At 40.7% G+C, this 19,820-nt stretch overlaps 1 protein-coding gene across 1 annotated transcript; it reads left to right on the top strand.

Moving 5' to 3' along the window:
* Positions 1 to 2,017: 2,017 nt before the first annotated feature.
* kdm7ab (lysine (K)-specific demethylase 7Ab) lies at positions 2,018 to 19,299 on the top strand. Its single transcript, XM_028958102.1, has 19 exons — positions 2,018 to 2,144; positions 8,849 to 8,934; positions 9,211 to 9,328; positions 9,459 to 9,619; positions 11,910 to 12,051; positions 12,444 to 12,630; positions 12,734 to 12,896; positions 13,560 to 13,647; positions 13,732 to 13,838; positions 13,929 to 14,020; positions 14,193 to 14,279; positions 14,457 to 14,675; positions 14,772 to 14,896; positions 15,114 to 15,312; positions 15,487 to 15,653; positions 15,833 to 15,981; positions 16,218 to 16,285; positions 16,371 to 16,599; positions 16,849 to 19,299. The coding sequence occupies exons 1-19, from the start codon at positions 2,047 to 2,049 to the stop codon at positions 16,935 to 16,937; spliced, it is 2,574 nt and encodes an 857-aa protein (XP_028813935.1). The 5' UTR covers positions 2,018 to 2,046; the 3' UTR covers positions 16,938 to 19,299.
* The last annotated feature ends 521 nt before the right edge of the window (positions 19,300 to 19,820 follow it).

Raw genomic sequence — 19,820 nt, 5'->3', positions numbered from 1 at the left:
TGTTTAACTTTGTAGGCCAGCATCAGTATTTTGAACCTGATGTGTGCAGCTACTGGGAGCCAGTGGAGGGAACGTAGCAGAGGGGCGGTGTGGGAGAATTTGGGAAGGTTGAAGATCAGTCGTGCTGCTGCATTTTGTATGAGTTGTAGAGGTCGGATGGTACATAGTGGTAGACCAGCTAGAAGGGAGTTACAGTAATCCAGTCGTGAGATTACTATGGACTGAACCAGTATCTGGGTGGCCTGGGTTGACAGATAAGGGCGGATTCGTCTGATATTGTAGAGAAGGAATCTACATGAGCGGGAAAGATTGCTGATGTGAGTTGAGAAAGAGAGTTGGTTGTCTATTGTTACGCCAAGGTTGCAGGCTGTTGCAGAAGGAGAGAGCTGTCTAGGTAAATAGCAAGATCCTGACGTGGTGCAGAATCTGCTGGAATGAATATTAGTTCAGTTTTGGGGGGATTGAGTTGGAGGTGATGGGCTGCCATCCAAGACGAGATGTCGGTTAGACATGCAGAGATTTTGGAAGCAGCATGTAGATCAGATGGAGGAAAGGAGAAGAGGAGTTGTGTGTCGTCAGCATAGCAGTGGTAGGATAATCCATGTGAGGAAATGACCTCACCAAGTGATCTCGTGTAGAGGGAGAAAAGGAGAGGACCTAGCACTGAGCCTTGAGGGACACCAGTGGAGAGTCTACATGAGGCAGAGGTGGATCCTTTCCAAGTCACTTGGTAAGATCGCTCATCAAGGTAGGAAGCAAACCACTGCCATGCTGAGCCCCGAATTCCAAGCCTCTTCAGGACTGACAAGAGAGTCTTGAGGATAACGGTGTCAAATGCAGCAGATAGGTCGAGGAGAATAAGAATCGCTGACAGTTTGGCCAATCTGGCTGCATGTAGCTGCTCTGTGGAATGAGCTGTCCTGAAGCCAGACTGGTTAGGATCCAGGAGGTTGTTCTGTGATAGATGGAGTGATAGCTGGTTGAAAACACAGCGCTCAAGGATTTTGGATAGAAATGAGAGGAGGGAAACTGGTCTGTAATTGTTAATGTCTGTAGGATCAGCAGTGGGTTTCTTTAGGATTGGAAGAACCCTGGCTGTTTTAAAGGCGGATGGTACATGGCCAGATGAGATTGAGCTGTTTATGATATAAGAAATGAAAGGGATGAGGTCAGGGGAGATAGTTTGAAACATTGCAGAAGGTATTGGATCTAGTGGACAGGTGGTTGGGTTGCCTGTGGATATAATCATATGTGAGCTTAGAAAATTGATTTAGAGTAGTTGTAGAATTATAATATCATAAAATATCATATAATATCACAATTAGATAAGTCTATAAAGAAAACTCATATATAACTATAACAAACATCACCTGATAAAACTAACTAACTGTGACGTCATTAATACTCTGTAACAGCTTGTAATGCGATAAATTGCGAAATGATCGTATGCGCGCGTGGTAAATGAGGCCTGTTGTGTTTTTCTATATAGTTTCCGTATAATTTGTGAGTCTTGTTTCACAACATACCATGTTGGTGGTTGGAATGACTGTCGAATTCTGTTTGACGTTCTGACTTGTCACAGTCATAACTGGGAAATGTGGACTGTATGTGAACGTGTTGGCTGGCCTGTAACTGATCCGACATATACGGCCAACTAGATGTTTTTTTTTCTGAAAGTATTTAGTATTAGTATTAGTATTTAACTAATAAACATGTTTTAAACGCTCACCTTCATTCAAACTGTTGTTTAGACTGAATGTTGACGACCACGTTGACTAAACGTTTTAAAAGGTGGAATCGAATTATGCACCATATACTTTGAATGTCCCACTGAGAAAAAAAAAAGTTCAACATAATATGTATTTTGGTTGTTAAAGCGATTTAGAAACCAGAGCGACATCTCGCGCTGACGTGTGGACGGCGCTGAGGCAACCGCCTGCAACTCGGCCGCGTTCGGCCGCGCTCGGCGCCACTTCGGCACTTTCCGGATGTTTGTGGGAATCTCCGCCCAGCGCGGCGCCAGCGTTGTTTGGGGACACTTCGAAGATGGCGGCTACCCCGCTGTACTGTGTGTGCCGGCAGCCGTACGACGTTAGCCGGTTTATGATCGAATGCGACATTTGCAAGGACTGGTTTCACGGCAGGTAAGCGGGCGAAAGACGAGCGACGCTGTCACGAACAAAGCCGGCGCAGCGAGCAACTCTCGGCGCTTTACTACGAGAAGCGACGTGAACTCGGTGTCAGCTGCGAATGGGACGAACGAAGGTTTTTTTGTTGTTGTTGTGTTTGTTTGTTGTCGCGTGTCTTTATGCTTATTTGCTAAATGCGAATTTGTCCTCGCTTTGCGTGTTTAAATCCGCGGAGCGGGGCTTCGTGGTGCTGGCCGTGTTCTGGGCTTTCTGCCGCGCCTGACAACCCTCCGTGTTGTCTTTGTGGGTTGATATTTTAATATTATTATATATTTTTCCTCAAACTTGTCTTCAAGAAGCTCTCGCTCGCTTTGTTTTACGTCACTTAACGCAACAAGGAGCCGGTTGGCGAGGTTTTAATGGTCGAACTGCAAAAATGTGTCCTGGATGTGGGAGTTTACAGCGGACGCTGGACAAGTTTGGCGTCGGCGACTTCTCTGTCTGTCGCATGGACGCTGGCGACGTTTCCGCGAAATCCGCTCACTTCAGACGCTGCACCAGATGCTTTAATAATTCCCTTTCTGACTTCTCTCGCTTGCTCTGCTTGCCACCAGGAGCCGTCGACTCTGCAGCTAAATAAAAAGACGGTCTGGCTGTCGGCAAGGAGAGCGTCTTCATTTTGCCCCTTAATTTTTTTAAACAATTTTGCACCGATGATTCGGTGGTGACGATGAACTTCATCGCGACACAATAAAAGGACTTAAAGTCGACTTTAAGAAGGCGCACGATTGAAACGCGATCTGGAGTCGGTAAAAACGCGTATAGGAAGATGGGACGTCTTCTGACTGGCGGCGGAGCTCGGACATTTAAACCCCTCCGCCTTTAACCAATACTCTCACGCGACGAGCGCCCCCTAGCGGCCAAGGGCTCTTAGATTGGCGTGCGAGTGCAGCGCGGTAACGTCAGTGTTGTTAAATGTGTGTAGAACACGACCGAATGAAGCCTTTAGTCAGCGCTGCCGCCGAGATTTGATACGCCCAGTCCGTGTTGCGAGCGGCCGAAAGGTTCCTCTGGCTGGAGGACTTTTTTTTTTTTTTTTTCAAGGCTGCTGACGGCAGCAAATGCTGCTCACATCGAGATCTAAATCATATTAAACTTTCTCTGCTGGCCAGTTGTTTTATGCAGTAGTGAAACTAACTCAACTAAAACTAAAGTTATTTCACCAGCGTTGAGGAAGCGACTATCCAAAAGAGTAAAACACACAAATAAAAATGATTTAAAATGTGAAAGTGCCTATAATTTATTTTGATTAAAAAAAAAAAACTGTTGTTATCTACAGATGTGTTACAACAACTAGGGATTGATCTGTCACAACTCTGTGAACTGACGAATTATCTTTCCTCTGGGTTTTCTGGTTCTGATCTCAAGCAAAAGTCTACAGATGGAGAACAATATTGTATTGTTGCTCAGAGAACAATAAGAGTCTCTTTAATGACATTATGTGTATACAGTGCAGCAATTGTTCCTGTCGTGCATTTTTTCTAATATTTCAGCAGTTTAAGGATTTGTCAGAGTCCCTATTGACCTCTTCATCTGAAATCTTCTCTGACATACTGTGCCTAGTTACAGTGTCTGACATGTGATTGGACAGTGGCCCATCTAGGGAGGGTCTTAATATCTCTTATGTGATAGGAATCAAAACCCAGGACTAGTAAAGATATGATAGCTACTAGTGTACCAATTTGTTATAAAACTGTGTTCTTATTATTTTAGTTTTTTTCTTCTTTTTTTCTTCACCTCTATAATGTTTTCACCCCCCTCAACCCTTTAATTTTCACTTTCACTCACTGTAACTTACAGGCAGACTATATATTTTGCTCCATGGTAACCATTTGAAAATATAGCATTGTGCAACTGTGCTAGAGTGCCAAAAACTCATAGCTTGGAATTCGTTCAGATCCTGCATAGTTGGAACAGAAGTACTAATGCCTGAAATGTTCAAAACAAATTGTCTGTTAAGTCAGAACTGATGCACTGACTTCAGTGACATGTTCTTTTATTTACCATTGTTATATTTGTGCTTTTTTACATTTGGTGGAACTGCTCTTCACTGTTGGGGGTTCTCCTGTCAGAGCGGCCTGCCTCCAGTGGGATTAAGTTGTCTAGCCAGCTGCTCGGCAGTTATTATCAGGTTCAGAGCACAGGGCAGTTTGGACCCTGAAGGAGTTATAGTGTTTAGGGATCATTATTAACCTCTGTGGTATTCATTATAGGCATGTGGTGCAGTATTCCCAAAACAATCCACTGTATTTTAACCCTTACTGAATGTTTTACTTTTATAATTTTACATTTGTTCATTTCTCACTCGCTTTTTGTCTAGACTGAATTACATTCAGTCCGGTTTGTCCTTGTATTACTGGATGGATAACCTGGTGTGAGCCAAGTCAGTTGAGTTGAGTAGTAGGCTACTACCACATGTTTTCTTTTTAACAGATGCCATTTGCCCCCTCAGTTGTCCCAATTATGATAATGTAACTTTGTGAGATAATTTAACATTACTACGAGTTTCCCTAACCTTATTATGGTCCTGCAGTGGCTAGAAATGGCGATATGAATAAAGAGTGCTTTGACCATTTTGCTTCGTCATTCAGAGAGTGGCAGCTCAGACGGTCTGATCTGGAATTTGTCCCCTTGTGATGTCATAAGGGGAAATATTACCTCCCTTTTCTAATTCTTTGTTCACCCAGAGAATTTTCCACCCATCACCTAAAAAAGTAGCTCCACAAACCATTATGGCTTGAAATTGTGTGAAGCATTGCAGTTGCTCGATGATTAGAAGTAAAAATGCACAAAATAGACTCTGAAGACACAAAGGGTTCTTTTTTCTGGAAAAATGTCAACACAATTTTCCTTTTGCACCAAACAGGAACTGTTGATAATTTCCGTGAATGCACGTACACTTCTATAGGCCGCTCTCCTCCTCGTCCAGACAGGCCAAAAGTGGCTGTAATTTTGCACCATGGCTGAATATCGGAATGAGACATTTATATACGTTATTAGGGGACCCATAAAATCAATATAAAAGAAAAATAAAATTCATAATAGGGGACCTTTAAGTGAGGAATTAGAGTGAGGAAGTGGAGCTGAGGAAGATCGATAGCCGTACCACTGGGCATGGGCAAGTTCACAGACTCATCTGTCAATGTCCCTCCAGGACAAAAACACTGAGGAGAGATGGATAGGTCCTGTCATTAGAGCTTAGTTTTAGTGGGATTAATGTGTGTTATGGAGCCTTGGTCATAGGCAGTAACCTTTTTTTTTTTTTTTAAATAAAGCATAAGTCACCTAATTCAATCTAGCTGTTATTTGTCTTGCTGAATTAGCCTGCAACAATGAATGTCATCTTTTCAATGACGTTTTAGACCCACTGATTAAAATGTTTTTAGAAATAATCGATTTTGATAAAACAATCATAACAATACAAGATTAAAGTTGCACAATTATGAGAATATATTAATTCTGTTACATGAAAATGAAAATCTCTTATATGCTTTGTCATCATCATGGATGACACTGAGGAGTTAAGAGTTAGTCAAGTTTTACTTTTGTATTGGATTTACAAAGAAAGAAATACTCAATCTGAGGGTACATTTATGCATTTTTTGGTTTTGTTGAAAATAATTTTTCAAACAGCGGCCATTTACAAGTATAACCAAGGGCCTATTCACCTTCCCCAAACATTCCCTTCCTGTTTATGACCCTTCAAAATAAAAGGCAGAGCTCATAACCCAGAGCTAAAAATATCCAATAAAATATCTCACAGAAGGATAACTGCTGGTTACACCAATCAGAATAATCATTAAAGTGATTAGTTTATTAGTGATGTTATGTTAGGGGTCTTACTGAAGCAATAACTTTGTACGTAATGTTGTAAATAATGTTTTTTGTAGAATAGAATTATCTTATGAATTGAAGTAGCAATGAAACTAGTGCCATGGGGTACTGGTTGGTGAAATTAATAAAAGTGGTTCATGTTAGATTTTCTTTTCTGGACTCTGATTGGGGGCTTGTTGCACGTCTCCAGTCAGTAGTGGTATTATTTGTTCTTGCAGTTTGTTCCATCTTGTTTATCCTTGACTTCTGCCCCCTGACCTTTACACTCTGTGTCTGCATGGCAGCATGGCAGTCATTGTTCTTTCTGGGTCCCTTTGTGTTGTTGCCTCGTTAGACTTGTGAGGATTGTCATGTCTTCTATAGAGATGTAATACCTTGCAATCCTTTGCATTCGAGCGCTCCTTTGAGATAGGACAGCTTTTAGACACGCTAGAATGATGTTTCTGTGCCAACTAAAACGTCACCCTTTGTTCTTCCAATTAAAAATGAAACATGGAATTTGTGTTTTGGCTGGATTCACATGCAGATTCTGCTCCCACATTAACTCCTATGAAACACTGATGCAATACTTCTTTCTAATGCTGGCAGGTAAATGCAATAGGCAAGGCTAAACTTCACATTGATAATGATTGAAAACATTTTTTGGTTCATATAATTTGTGTTTGCAATGAATTACTCTTAACAACCTTTTTGCCCTGCGAGTTGAGCAGGATTTTTAATAGTCCACAATTATCCTGAAGAGACCGTATTCAAGTGTGAAGCCTTTTCACCGTCATCCTATTTTCTCCAGCACACATCTCTGTCTGTTATTGTGCCTCTTAACACTCACTGAGAGCGGATTTCATCATCCTCTGTCAGGAAGGGTTGTGTTACACAGGCATCTCAGCATGGGGGGATGAAAGCAGCAAAGCTCTCTTCCAAACGCTTCTCTCTGTCCCCCGTACGAATGCTGCTTTCTCACAGACAATGTGTCTCTTTTTTTCATGACCTAGAACAGCGTGTGACACGGTGCCCTGGTTTTTAACAGGTTTACACAAGAGGCCCAAATTGGCTCTATTTTTCTACCTTGACTATGCAGGTATACAGTAGGACAGGAGCCCAGGCTGATGACTTAATCCTCCTGGTGACTCACTTCCTGACACTGCAGTTTTTGTCATCTTTTAGGACAATGGGGATCCATGAGGTTTTTGCATTATCTCAGCGCCCCTCTCCATCAGGAAAAGAGAGAATGGGCTGGCAGTGAGAATAGCTAAACTCTGTTGTGGAAAGAGAATCTGAATGTCCCACAGGAGAAAACTGCTGGGTGTGTTCTATTCCTTTCTACATTTTCCTTGAGATTCCATGCGTTGTTAATATATTTCCCAGATGGGCTCTCTGGGTGACCATTAAAATCAAGGAAGTGTGAGCTGATGGTTAAGTGGGTGGTTATTGCATTTGAGACCTGCAAGTGAGATAGAAAACAAATGAGGGTGTGGTGTTTTTGAAACACACAGAAAGAATACTTCTACCCATGCATGCATTTCCTGCAATTAACTCCTAGATCAAAGCTTGATAACAGCTGGAGTTTTGTCCCTCCTCTTCACTGGGACTAGCTGTGAGTGAAGAGGCTGTATTTACTTTCCAGGAAGCCCCAGGGCACAACGTCCTCCCATCGCACCCTTGTCCCTCCTCCCAGACTTTGATGTGAACACCTCTGCTGCTGTTCAAGCTAGTGTTGGGTTCCAAATGGCCTCCTTCCTTTGCATTTTCAAAAATTATAAAATTAGATAAATACACAAAAATTTCACAAACTTGAACCTGCATAGAAATATATTCTCAGATGTGCTATAGCTAAGTGCTCTCACCATATTACTTTTGTGTGTCTTCAGTGTCATTAATTATGTTGCAGATTTCAGTAGTTTTTGTTCTATATACTTTAAAATTACACAACATAAATAGTAATTAGTATCTACCTGATTTCTTATTTATTATGTTCTAGGCTTTGCATCAAGCTGTCATTTTAGTTTTTATTAGTCTTAGTCACGTCCAGACTCATTTTAGTCTAGTCAAGTTTTAGTCTACAAAGTCTGAGCATTTTAGTCTTATTTTAGTCAGAATCATGACTATTTTAGTCTAGTTTTAGTCAACAAAAACTGATGACAATTTAGTCTAATTTTAGTCTAATTGTTTTTATTAAATTAATGCAGTTGTATTTTACCCAGTCAATATAGTACAAGTACCTAGTAGAACAGACTTTAGACTTCATTTAGTCAAACCCATTTCATAATTAAAACAAGGATATCTTATTATTATATTATTGTTGGAGTATGGATTCAAGAATATACTACATCAATGACAGACACAGAAAACGCTCTGATAGGTTTTTCGACCACATTTCTACTTCATTGTAAAAAAGTGCATCCAAAGTACAGAAGTATCCTGATATCTAATTAACTCTGTGATGGCATATTACAGAAGTTACATCATCTGTGCAACCACATGAGAGATACAGGAAATAAGATCTTATTTCATGTCAAAAACGTTTGTTGACTAAGATATTTTGTCATAAATTTCATGACTAAAACAACACTAGTGGAGACTCAAACAGGCAACATCATCTGTGTTTCTACTGTATGAGGCACTAAATACACTTTGCAATTTTGCATTACACTTATTTCTATTTCACCTATTTATTATAATCCAATTGCTTTATTTAAGCAAATTCCTTCAGGATTAATAAAGTTTTCTGATTCTGATGATTAATCAATCATTGCCGTTGAATTGGGACTTTGAGACTGAGGTCAACTCCTACTAGCCAGTGAAATTTCTTTCTCTGTTCTTTTCAGTTGTGTCCAAGTAGAAGAGCATCATGCAGTGGACATCGACGTTTACCACTGCCCCAACTGTGATGTGCTACATGGACCTTCCTTGAGTAAGTGATCTCAGGTTCTCCTTATGTGATATTGATTTGTCTGCTGTGCTTTACTGTAGCCGCCACCATTAGCTTTAAGTGGCAGTGCTTTCCTAGAGCCCAGTGGTGTAATTGAATGGTGTGATCATCAAATTAAGATCGAACATGACCCGGGCTCCAGAGGACAGCGGGTTGATGGGCTCGTGATGGCATAATCCATCATTTACACATGTGCTTGTATCATTTGCAGCCTTTGTTGAAGGTAGCCATATTGACCTCCCTGTGTTCCCTCTGCAGTGAAGAAGCGCAAAAACTGGCACCGGCACGACTATACAGAGGCAGATGATGGAACCAAGCCAGTCCAAGCAGGAACATCGGTCTTTGTGCAACAACTGCAGGACAGAACTTTTCCAAGGTAGCATAGACACGAAGTCCCGATTTGTCCCGGGTTTTTGGTATCTGATATATATGTGTGTGTGTGTGTGTGTGTGTGTGTGTGTGTTTATGGTCACCATATGGTTTTGCTGTTTATCTGTTGTGTCTAGTGCGGATGAGATTCTGGTGCACATGCAAGGGATCCACGTTACCCAGAGGTATTTGGAGAGACGTGGCTTCCGTTATCCCATTGCGGTTCCCAAATTGGATGGGCTGGGCTTAAAACTGCCACCGTCTGACTTCACAGTACAGGATGTTGAGCGCTATGTTGGTAAGGATCATGATTCTCTCCATACATGTGTTGAGCTGAATCCATGCAGGTCCAGTATGTATGATTTTACTGACCAGCCGCCACTGATTTGAAGGGCAACATTTAGAAAAAGTGGGATAAGCAAGTAGACTCAACTTGTGGGATGTGGCTTCAAATCCGAAATTGCCAAGGTGGCACTGAGGCCCCCTTGAGCAAGGTACTGTCCCCGCACACTGCCTTTTGCCCTCTGCTTACTAATGGTGATTGGTTAAATGCAGAGGACACATTTCATTGTGTGCACCGTGTGCTGTGCTTGATGCGTATCATAATGATAACTGACACTTATATTCTGGCCCAATACCAATAGCTATTCTTTTGATGATGTGCTGTGTATAAATAAAGAAATTATTAGTTTTGGTGGACTTTTTTTAATGAGCTGTACTACAGCATGGTTCATGTCACCTTCCTGGCTCACCTATTACTCACCTTTTGACATTAATCACCCAAATAACAACATTAAAGCCACGCAGATAAAGTGGTTCATATTACATACAGCTGCAGTCCATCTCCTGGTAATTAAAAGATCACATTACAGTGCATCTTCATCCCAGGCATCTTTCTCTCCATCTCCTGCACTTTAAGCTTGGATTACACCACTCATCCATCCAAACGTGCTCATACATACTCATGTTTTATAAATGCACATACACACATGCTGAAACCAGGCTAAAATTCAGCTACTTTAGCTGGGTTCTAGTATTTTACACATGGAAACAGACGTGTGCTGTATAGTAATACATTTGACTTATAATAGACCTATTATATCCTGTGTACAATATCTGCCATTGTGTCATATGCTATATATAAAACACGCAAGTAGGAGGTTAAAGTTGTGGCATGCCTCAAGGAATTGAGTCTCACATGTATCAGTCACAGTTGCGGTGTTTCTGCACAGCTTTCTGTGTGGCTGGTCCATGTCATTTGTCACCCACATGACACTTGTTTGTCAAGCTGCCATCCCAGCGGTCACTGAAATGAATGAGCTCTGTGGTTTGTGATGTCTCAAAGGACAGTGGTTCTTCTTTTTCCTCCAAATTGCATTTTATTTGCAGAAAAAAAACAGAATAATTTTTTAGATTACCAATAGGTACTTATTTTGTATATGGATATGCAAGTCTTACATAGAACTATAAAAATTAATAGGAATACGTCCCATTTTCATAGTACATCTTAAAAGAATTGGGGCAGGGAAATTAGACCTTTACTTTAATTCCATTCATGGGTGCTCAATTTTTGCCACTTGAGTATAATAATACTCTTTTGTTTGCTGGGTCGGGTTCTCTCAGTACTTTTTAAATTTATGAACTATTCAGGTTTTATCTCTAAAATGCTCACACATAAATGCTTAAAGCCTGATATGATGTCTTTGGAACATGTTAAGTGGTCTGTCTTTATGTCCAACCCTCATTATCGCACTGAACACTCAACACAGGGCAGCTGCTCAGCTAATTTATTTACCTCAGTCGGCACCGTGCCTGACCTGCTCAGCAGGGACCTATAAGTTGATTGTATTGAGCTCTGTTCATTTTCCTCGGCTTTTGTTTCATCCATTTATCCTAAGTACCCAACCTGCACCGATTAAAGATGCTTTTGTCTCAGCTCTTTGGAAAGTGTATTTAAGAAGTGTATTTCATTCAGCCACACTTGCATCTTAAAAAGGCCGATATAAGATTACAGGAAACTCTAGAAAAGATTGATGAAAGTGTATTACTATTAGGTGGGGATGATTTATGTCCCTTGGGCTGCTGGATTCTGTTTGGGGCAGTCCAATGATGTGAATAGCGGTCTTGTGACCAGCTGCCTCTGCTTGAGAAGAACAGCTCTTACATTTAATTCTCCCTACCTGATCCAAATACACAAGTGTCACTTTTATGGAGAATAATGTGTCAGTTCATTTACTTTCAGCTTGTAATGGCCCATTCACACAACTTTTTTTCCTCTGAAATAGTTTTTTAAGGAAATTAAACCTTTCGTCCACATGGGAGTGTTATCTGAAATGTTGTCATCCACACGGAGAATGGCCCAAGAGCCCTCCACACCAGTAAGTGTGGTGACAAAAAATTGGGAGGACAATTTTAGGGATGTCAAAATGCAGGAATTCAAATGAATACATTCAAATACATTCCATTCAAATTCAGTTTTTACATGCACAAATATCATCCCATACATTAGGAGCTGGGATTTTGGTGGAAAGTTGTGGTGTTAATTGTGTAGTCTCTTTGAGTGACACAAAGCACATTTTCTCTTTCAGGTGGTGACAAGATTATTGATGTCATTGATGTGGCCAGGCAAGCGGACAGCAAAATCAAACTTAAGGACTTTGTGAAGTATTACTACAGTCCTCAGCGTCCAAAGGTGCTGAACGTCATCAGCCTGGAGTTTTCTGACACCAAGTGAGCAGAATTATAATTGTTCATTTTTTTATGTATTTAGAGCTATAATTTGAAAAAAAATTTTTTTTGCAAAAACAAAGTCGTTGTTTCAACATCATTCGTTGTACATGGATTGGCAAACACCATGATATGATCAGATATGGTTTTAACTTGATCTCTATAATGAGTGTATAATGAGATCTTTGTTCTCGGGGGGATATTGGTGATTGGCATATTGTACAGGCCTGACTGCAAGAACGTGTTCCCCCTGCTGAGTTCAGAGGAAGCAAGATGCAGGCTCTCCAGCTGAAACACTTCCACATGCACTAGAGCAGCATTAGCAGCATTCTCCTGGGAAAGGTTGCTAAGACTTTGATCCATGCTGAAGCCTCTGTCACTTTGTCTGTTTCCAGGATGTCAGAGCTGGTGGTGGTGCCTGAGATTGCTCAGAAGATGTCCTGGGTGGAGAACTACTGGCCTGATGACTCTTTCTTCCCCAAACCATTTGTGCAGAAGTACTGCCTCATGGGCGTCAAGGACAGCTACACAGACTTCCACATTGACTTTGGTGGAACGTCTGTATGGTATCATGTACTCTGGGTGAGCATGCACATGGTGTGCTGTATCTTCCTAAATGCACTCTGTGGTGATGTGCAGAAGATAATATACTTTTCTTTATTGTCATGGGATTTTTATTTTATAGGGTGAGAAGATTTTTTATTTGATAAAGCCAACCCAGGAAAACCTTGCACTATATGAGGAGTGGAGTTCATCCCCAAACCAGAGTGAGGTGTTCTTTGGGGACAAAGTGGAAAGGTGCTATAAGTGTGTTGTGCGACAGGGAACAACCCTTCTCATCCCCACAGGTGAGAACTGAAACAGTCAGCATTTCGTTTTCTTTTAACCTAAACACAAAGTATATTCACAATCAACCTCAATTTCTACAGAAGACAACACAGTCATAAATGTGTTATAGACTGGAAAATATAGCAAATTAGTAAAAGTTTATATGTACATATAAACAATATCTTTGCAGCTAATGGGCTATTGGTGCCTTTTACATTTACGATCTTATAAGATAATAATAGTGTCTGTAGTGGATCACTATATAGGAGTTAAAGTCCCAGATAAGCCAAGCTGTGTTTGTGTGTGTGGCAGTCCCTCCCGGCGTCATGCAGCCATATAATCATTGCAGCAGGGCGTCCCTCTTGGTTCAACCCCCACACTTGGGAAGCATGTGCAGCCAGCTTGACCCATTATCCATCATGCTCAAAACAGGTTTCCACAGGCTGCCACATGTTGCAGTGTCTCTGTTGTTTTTGGCAATTTCCTTTAATTAGATAGAAAGGCATTTGTTAAAGCTAAAGGTTATTTTAAATCCCCTTCCTAACATGTTGAATAAGTCCTTTTTTGGTTACACCAAATTTTTTTCAGTTGTTCTTGGGAAATATGTAGAAAAAAATGAGAGTCTGATTAATATATTGCAGCATTTGTTGGGTGCATGTTTTTACATGTGGTGCTTTGTGCAGGATGGATCCATGCTGTTCTTACCTCTCAGGATTGCATGGCATTTGGAGGCAACTTCCTCCACAACCTCAATATCAGCATGCAGCTCAGGTGAGTATGACATAATGACACTAGAACGTAATCCATACATAAATGTCTCGTTTTCTTGTACTCACTCACTTTTGTTGATGTTAGGTGTTATGAAATGGAGCGGCGCCTTAAAACCCCTGACCTCTTTAAGTTCCCTTATTTCGAGGCTATTTGCTGGTATGTGGCCAAGAATCTGCAAGAGAATTTAAAAGGTGAGTAGGACAGAACATTTGCATTGCACTCTTGTCCTCAAATTGGAGTTCCAGGATATTGTATACAATTGTATATTGTGTTTTTGGCAGAATTACGTGAGGATAGATTTCAGCCTCCAGAATACCTTATTAAAGGGGTGACTGCTCTGATCGGTGCTCTGAAAAGCTGGCTGAAGAGAGAGGTAAGACACTGTGCGGTAGCATCCATAGGGTTTTCGGCATTATAATGCAATTGTGACTGGATTCACAGTGGCGTGGCTGGTATCCAATAGCATGTGACCCTGGCTGGGCAATGGAATCCCCGCCTCCAAAGTACAAGCCCTTCATTGTTTTTGGGGTGCCTTTTCTCCCCAGGTCACAGAGCCAGCCAGCGAAGTTCCAGATCATATCAAACCCAAACATCTCATTAAGGAGCTTGCCAAGGAAATCCACTACCTGCAAGTAAGCATGAGACTACTGACTGTCAAGCGAGGGTCATCCACAGGATAGTACAAAGTGGAACCCTGGCCAAATAGTTTCTCTGTTTTCATGTAATGTAAAAGATCTTTTCAATTTTGCTGAAGTGAGATGCTGCTAATGCAGAGTTATGCGTTGACAATCCTGCATATGTTGCCTTAGGAGGAGCGAAGTGTCAGTGGCAGTAAGCCAATGAAATCCGAGGGAAGTGGAATTTGTCTAGGCACACGGTCCATGCTAGAAAAGGGGGGTCAGTCCCGAAAGATGGCCAGGCGGCTTCGAGACCACCCCCACAGCCAAAAGACCCCTTCCAACCTGGACATTCTGGAGCTCCACACTCGAGAGGTACTCAAAAGGCTGGAAGTACGACCAGTCAAGGAGGTGAGTACTACACAACACGGCAAATTTAGAAATGTTTCTATGCACTGAGGTTTTAAAGTTCATAAGCAGTGGTAGTAAAATGTGTGTGCTTTTTAGGATGACTCTTTGGTCACCAGGGTGAGCGGGAAGTTCAGCATGGCATCTAATGACTCTGCAGCGTTCGTGGAGCGAACCCTAGATAACCACCTGTGTCTTGTGATGTGCAACGGTAGAATCATCAGGTGACCTGCAAATCCTATTCTCATCTACCCCCTTTTGCACTGTTCATGACTCACTGAGTCACCAGTCATTAGTGCTTCACAGATCTGTTGGCACATGCTGATGCTTAAACATCTCTGAAACACATCATCATGCTTGTACTTGCATTGTCAGAATCCTCTCCCGCTGGAATCATTTTGGTATGCATTTTATGTTATACTTTTTTTTTTTTTTTTTTAGAGATGAACGGATTGTTCAGATAAAAAGTGAAGACACACTTGATAGAAGAGAGAAGGAGGCCGTCGAGGTAAAGGATACGTGGGAGCAAGAGATGCACAAGACTGGAGGAGACACAAAAGTCCAAAATTCAAACCTCAGGATTGGGGAGTCAGGGCTCTTTCATTCAAATACTGAACTAGAGCAACATTACACTGTACAGGTAATGTATCCAAAATTTAATACAACTTAAATATAGGAGCAAAAAAACTATTGTACCCACACATGATTTATACATAATATCAGGTCAACAGTGGTCTAATTGGGACTATTTGGTGTCTTATAAATATTGAGAAATATTGAACCTATACACTAACAGCTGGCCACCTCTCCACAGACAAACTGTTCTTCTGGTGATGGATCAGATAGCTCAGTTGAGGAGGAGGAGGATTCACTGAGGCCTGTCACTGCCTTCCAGTGCAAACTGGAGAGGAATGTGGGAAGTGCCACCAACCTCTATAAGGCCACCGAGCAATTGGTCTGTTTCAGTAATACCCTCAAAAGGTACGATGGGAATCGGAGGACATAATGTAATATTCCAAGAATATAGATTCCTGCTGGTCTCACAACCGTAAAACCGGGCTACATAGGTTTTCTCATTTGGCACAAAACACTTTAAAACTGTTAAAACCCACATCTGATTCCTTCTTTTCCTGTCCTGTGACCACATTTTACCTCTACAGAGAAAGTCCTCCCCCTCCTGGCGCAGAAGAGGAGGCTATTCAGGGCATGCTATCCATGGCAGGACTGTTCTGCTCTTCACAGCCAGAGGACAGTGCCCACTCCCAGGAGTCCTGGTGGTCTAGCCCTTCCCAGCGATCCCCACAGTACAGTAAGAACAGTCGAAACAGTCTTTCGTATGTAGTAAGCCTTAAGTTTGTTTTAAGTTTTTGCATGTGCCTTTCTACATTTTACTCTCTTTTGCGGGGGCAGTGGTTGGCCTAGCAGGTAAGGAAACAAACCTGTAATCGTAAAGTTGCCAATTCGAATCATGAATTTCCAAGATGCCTTTGAGCAAAGCACCGTCCCCACACAATCACTTCACTTTCACTCTTGTCTATGCTTCAGGTGGACAAGAACTTGGGTCAGAAGAAGAGAGTTTAGACTCAAACTGTAACACTCCATCAAGCTACCAGGTAATGTCATGCACTATATCCAACTGTTAATTATAATAATATATTATTTGAGTTACTTTTGAACCCCAGTTTGCTGCTTTAACAGGACATAAGGCTGCCGAATCACCTGTCAGAGGCAAGCGAGCTTCAGGACCATAAGAACTTCATGGACAGTCAGAGCAGCAATGAAGCATGGGCCAATCGTAGCCCACTGCTTAACAATTCTGACCAAGCAACAGGCTACCAGTACTGTGAAAGCTCACTTTCTCCGCCCCTACATCCGACTAAGAGGCCTGCTTCAAACCCCCCGCCTGTCAGCAATCAAGCCACCAAAGGTAGGCAGTTGAATAATTTCTCCCACTGATATGATCACAGAGATGTACGAAGTTCAGTGAACATAAAAAGTGAATAAAAATGGCCAAGATCAAAATTTAATAGAAACACTTTCATACCCTAGAAGACTGGATGTTTTAGTTCAATCTAAACGTGATTTAACAAACAATTTGTTGTGCACACTTACGCAACCAACTTTTTTCCTCACCTAACAGATGTTCCTTTCTGTTTGTGTTTTTTACATTTTTCAGGCAAACGTCCCAAAAAAGGCATGGCCACAGCTAAACAGAGACTGGGGAGGATTTTGAAGCTGAAGCATCACAGTCGCTTCTTTGTGTAGCAGTGATGTGTAACTCTCCTATCAAGACATTGAACTTGTTGGTTTGAAGCCATGATGTTGAGTTGGAGAATCCCCTACCCGGGAAAGCTAGTCTTCACTGTGCCAGAAAAATCCGGGTGACGGAGTAATTTCTAAAGTTCAAAGTTGAAAAACAGGACCAACTGATCTTACTACGACCAACTGATCAGACTATAATGCTTAGAAAGGCATGTCTCTCCAAAAAAAAACTCCAAAGAAATGCAGCAAAAAAAGACTAAACAATTTGATATTAGTAAAAACATTTGGGTCTCAGGTTCTGTCTTGTATGCGTTGGGCCTGGGCGGTCATTATAATAAGCCAAAGTCCCTACCCATACACTGGAGTGTTATTAAGCCAAGCACGACATGCTGAGATTTCAGCTTTTTTTCTAACTGGTGTTCGTTTAGCCGTCTCCTTTCCTTAATGGCTGTTGTGTAGCATTTGTAAAATAGACAAAATTTTCAGCACGTCATCACAGCATATCCTTCTAACCAGACTGACATCCATACCTTCCATTCCCAAGTCACAGTCACTGAACTGTTAAATGAAATTCAGGGATTATTGCGACCCTTCCTTCTGACTCTTTTTCCTGAGTGTTGAAGATTACTGCCACCTAGTGGCCTCTGTGCCCTTGTGAAGGAAGAGAGAAAGAGTCTAGGCATTTCTAAAAGAAATGCTTTCAGGCATGATGTTTTAATTTATTTGGTTTAAATGTGTATTTATTGTTGAAATTGAGGAGTATTTTTTTTAACAATGGGATTTACTGTAGTTGGACTTTTGAACACTTGTGTGGCAGAACAAGGCCAATAAATCTAAAAGAATGGCGCCATTGCTGTGTGCAGGTAAACACAGGCAAGAGTGATTGTTTGCATAAACAGAAATAAGCAATCTTGGATTTGATTAATAACAGTATTGGCTGACATTCTGCAAGGTGCTGTTATATGTGTTCTAAATGTTTCATACATGTGTAAATGATGGGCTAAATGTACTGGTTTGTGGCTCTTTCCTGAATTTGAAATGTATTTGACTCACTTTTAAAAGAATATCTAATAAGAATATTTATTTTTATAAATCTGCAGATCATTTTGTAAATGTTCCAACAATGTGTGTGTTGATATTGGCTGCTTTTTCTTAATCCTTTAAAGTTTTTGTGATTTTTCTAATCCATGTATTTTGTGGAAGACCTCAGGTAACTGTTCATTCCCGTTTGAAGATCTGGTTCCTTTTTCTGAAGGCCTTTATTTTCATTTCTGAACGTTGTATTTAAATACAAGTGTCTGTGAAGATTCTCAGTCATCCAGGTGAAGTTGTCTGAAAGTTGAGTCACAGCAACTGGACTTCTTTCTTTAAGGTAGATACATTTCATTCTGCGTCCGGAGAAATGTATCAATCTTGAAGATTAAATACCAAGTGGTCTTGCAACACTTTCTATTGACCTGTGCTGTTGTTTCTGAAAGCATCTACTGTTATCAACTTTAGTACAATGGACCATGTTGTGTCACTCAATCATTTACACCCTCGTTCCACAGGCAGAATGTCTGTAGAGACAATTAATACCCAACTCCTGTTTAGTTCAAATGATCAATTGAAAACAACATGCATCAGGTGAATATTGGCTTCCTGTTAATGATTTTAATGGCTTGTATTATTGTGTCTGCTGTTATAACCTAAATAGTGCTTTTTGTCCAGCTGTCATTGGCATTTGGTACTTGTTTAAAGGCCTTGCCATCTGTGTATTGCTAAATTTGTATTAATAGGACACCAGGACTCCATGGATGCCTTGAGCCTCCTAGAGTTTAAGACAAAAAACTGCAGACACAGATGGCATTCGCCTGTGCAAAAAAAAAAAAAAAAATTGCTCAGGGTTTGTTGTTATTGGCTGTTTAAAATATTTTTCATTTCTTTGGGAATTCAGCTAGTTACACTCATCAACTCACTGCATTTAGAGAGGTGGGTCATTAGTTAAAGTGAGAGGTTGTACTTTTCTTTCTGTTCGCAATCAGGCAGGACAAATTGCACTAGTTGGTGAAAGTTGTCAAGCAGCTTTACAATTACCAGTTACGTGTAATGACTTATGGTAAGTTACACATGACCTCTATTACTTGTTTTGGTGCTGCGTATTTTAATTTGTTATGATAATATTATTAAAATCTCCTGCAGTTTGGGTATGATTACTCATAACGCTACTTTTCAGTATCATTTTGGGCCTGCGGGCAGGATTTGTATTATGCAGAAAACTGGTTGTACAGTATTTATTTTGTCCTTTCTGGTGCTGTTTTTGTTTTGTTTAGTTTTTTTTCCTTTTTTTTGTGATTTTGTATTTTTGAACACAGTGTACATTTCTTTCTGGTTGCTTTACATTTTAAATTTTTTTAAATATTTGTGTTTTTTTTTTTTTTTTTCCTCCCAGAGTGACACTGCAAACCTTAAAATCAATGTTCAAAGTATGTCAATGTAACTTGTACAAATTAAAGAGATGTATGTGTTGAATGGTTCCCATTTTGACTTCAAGTATATTTCTCACGTGGCACTGGTGAATGGAATTAAAATAACAATTGTTCACTTTCATGGCTGACCTTGGCCCATTAATAGAGGATCCCAGATATTATGTTTAAGCATAAAAAAATCTGAACAGAAGTTAAAATTCACTTCAATTAATGTATACATATCTTTTAAAAAAGTAATGAAAAATATTGTTTTGGCCTGTGTAGTGGAATTTTGTGTCTTGTTAGTGGGACTAACAAGACTTGCGAATCCACAGATGATCGGTGCATAAATACATTATCAAATCGTTCGCCGCAGCGAGGACTGAAACAAAGAGATTTAAAAAAAAAAAAACAAGAAATACTGTGCGACTCCTGTCCC

Source organism: Denticeps clupeoides, chromosome 17 (genome assembly GCF_900700375.1).
Source record: "Denticeps clupeoides chromosome 17, fDenClu1.1, whole genome shotgun sequence".
NCBI lineage: Eukaryota > Metazoa > Chordata > Actinopteri > Clupeiformes > Denticipitidae > Denticeps > Denticeps clupeoides.
This window is presented reverse-complemented; position numbering and strand designations above follow the sequence as displayed.

Coding starts and splice junctions, on each gene's coding strand:
- kdm7ab (XM_028958102.1), top strand. CDS start 2,047: ATGGCGGCTACCCCGCTGTACTGTGTGTGCCGGCAGCCGTACGACGTT. Junction 13,839..13,928: donor TCTGCAAGAGAATTTAAAAG/GTGAGTAGGACA, acceptor TGTTTTTGGCAG/AATTACGTGAGGATAGATTT. Junction 14,021..14,192: donor AAAGCTGGCTGAAGAGAGAG/GTAAGACACTGT, acceptor TTTTCTCCCCAG/GTCACAGAGCCAGCCAGCGA.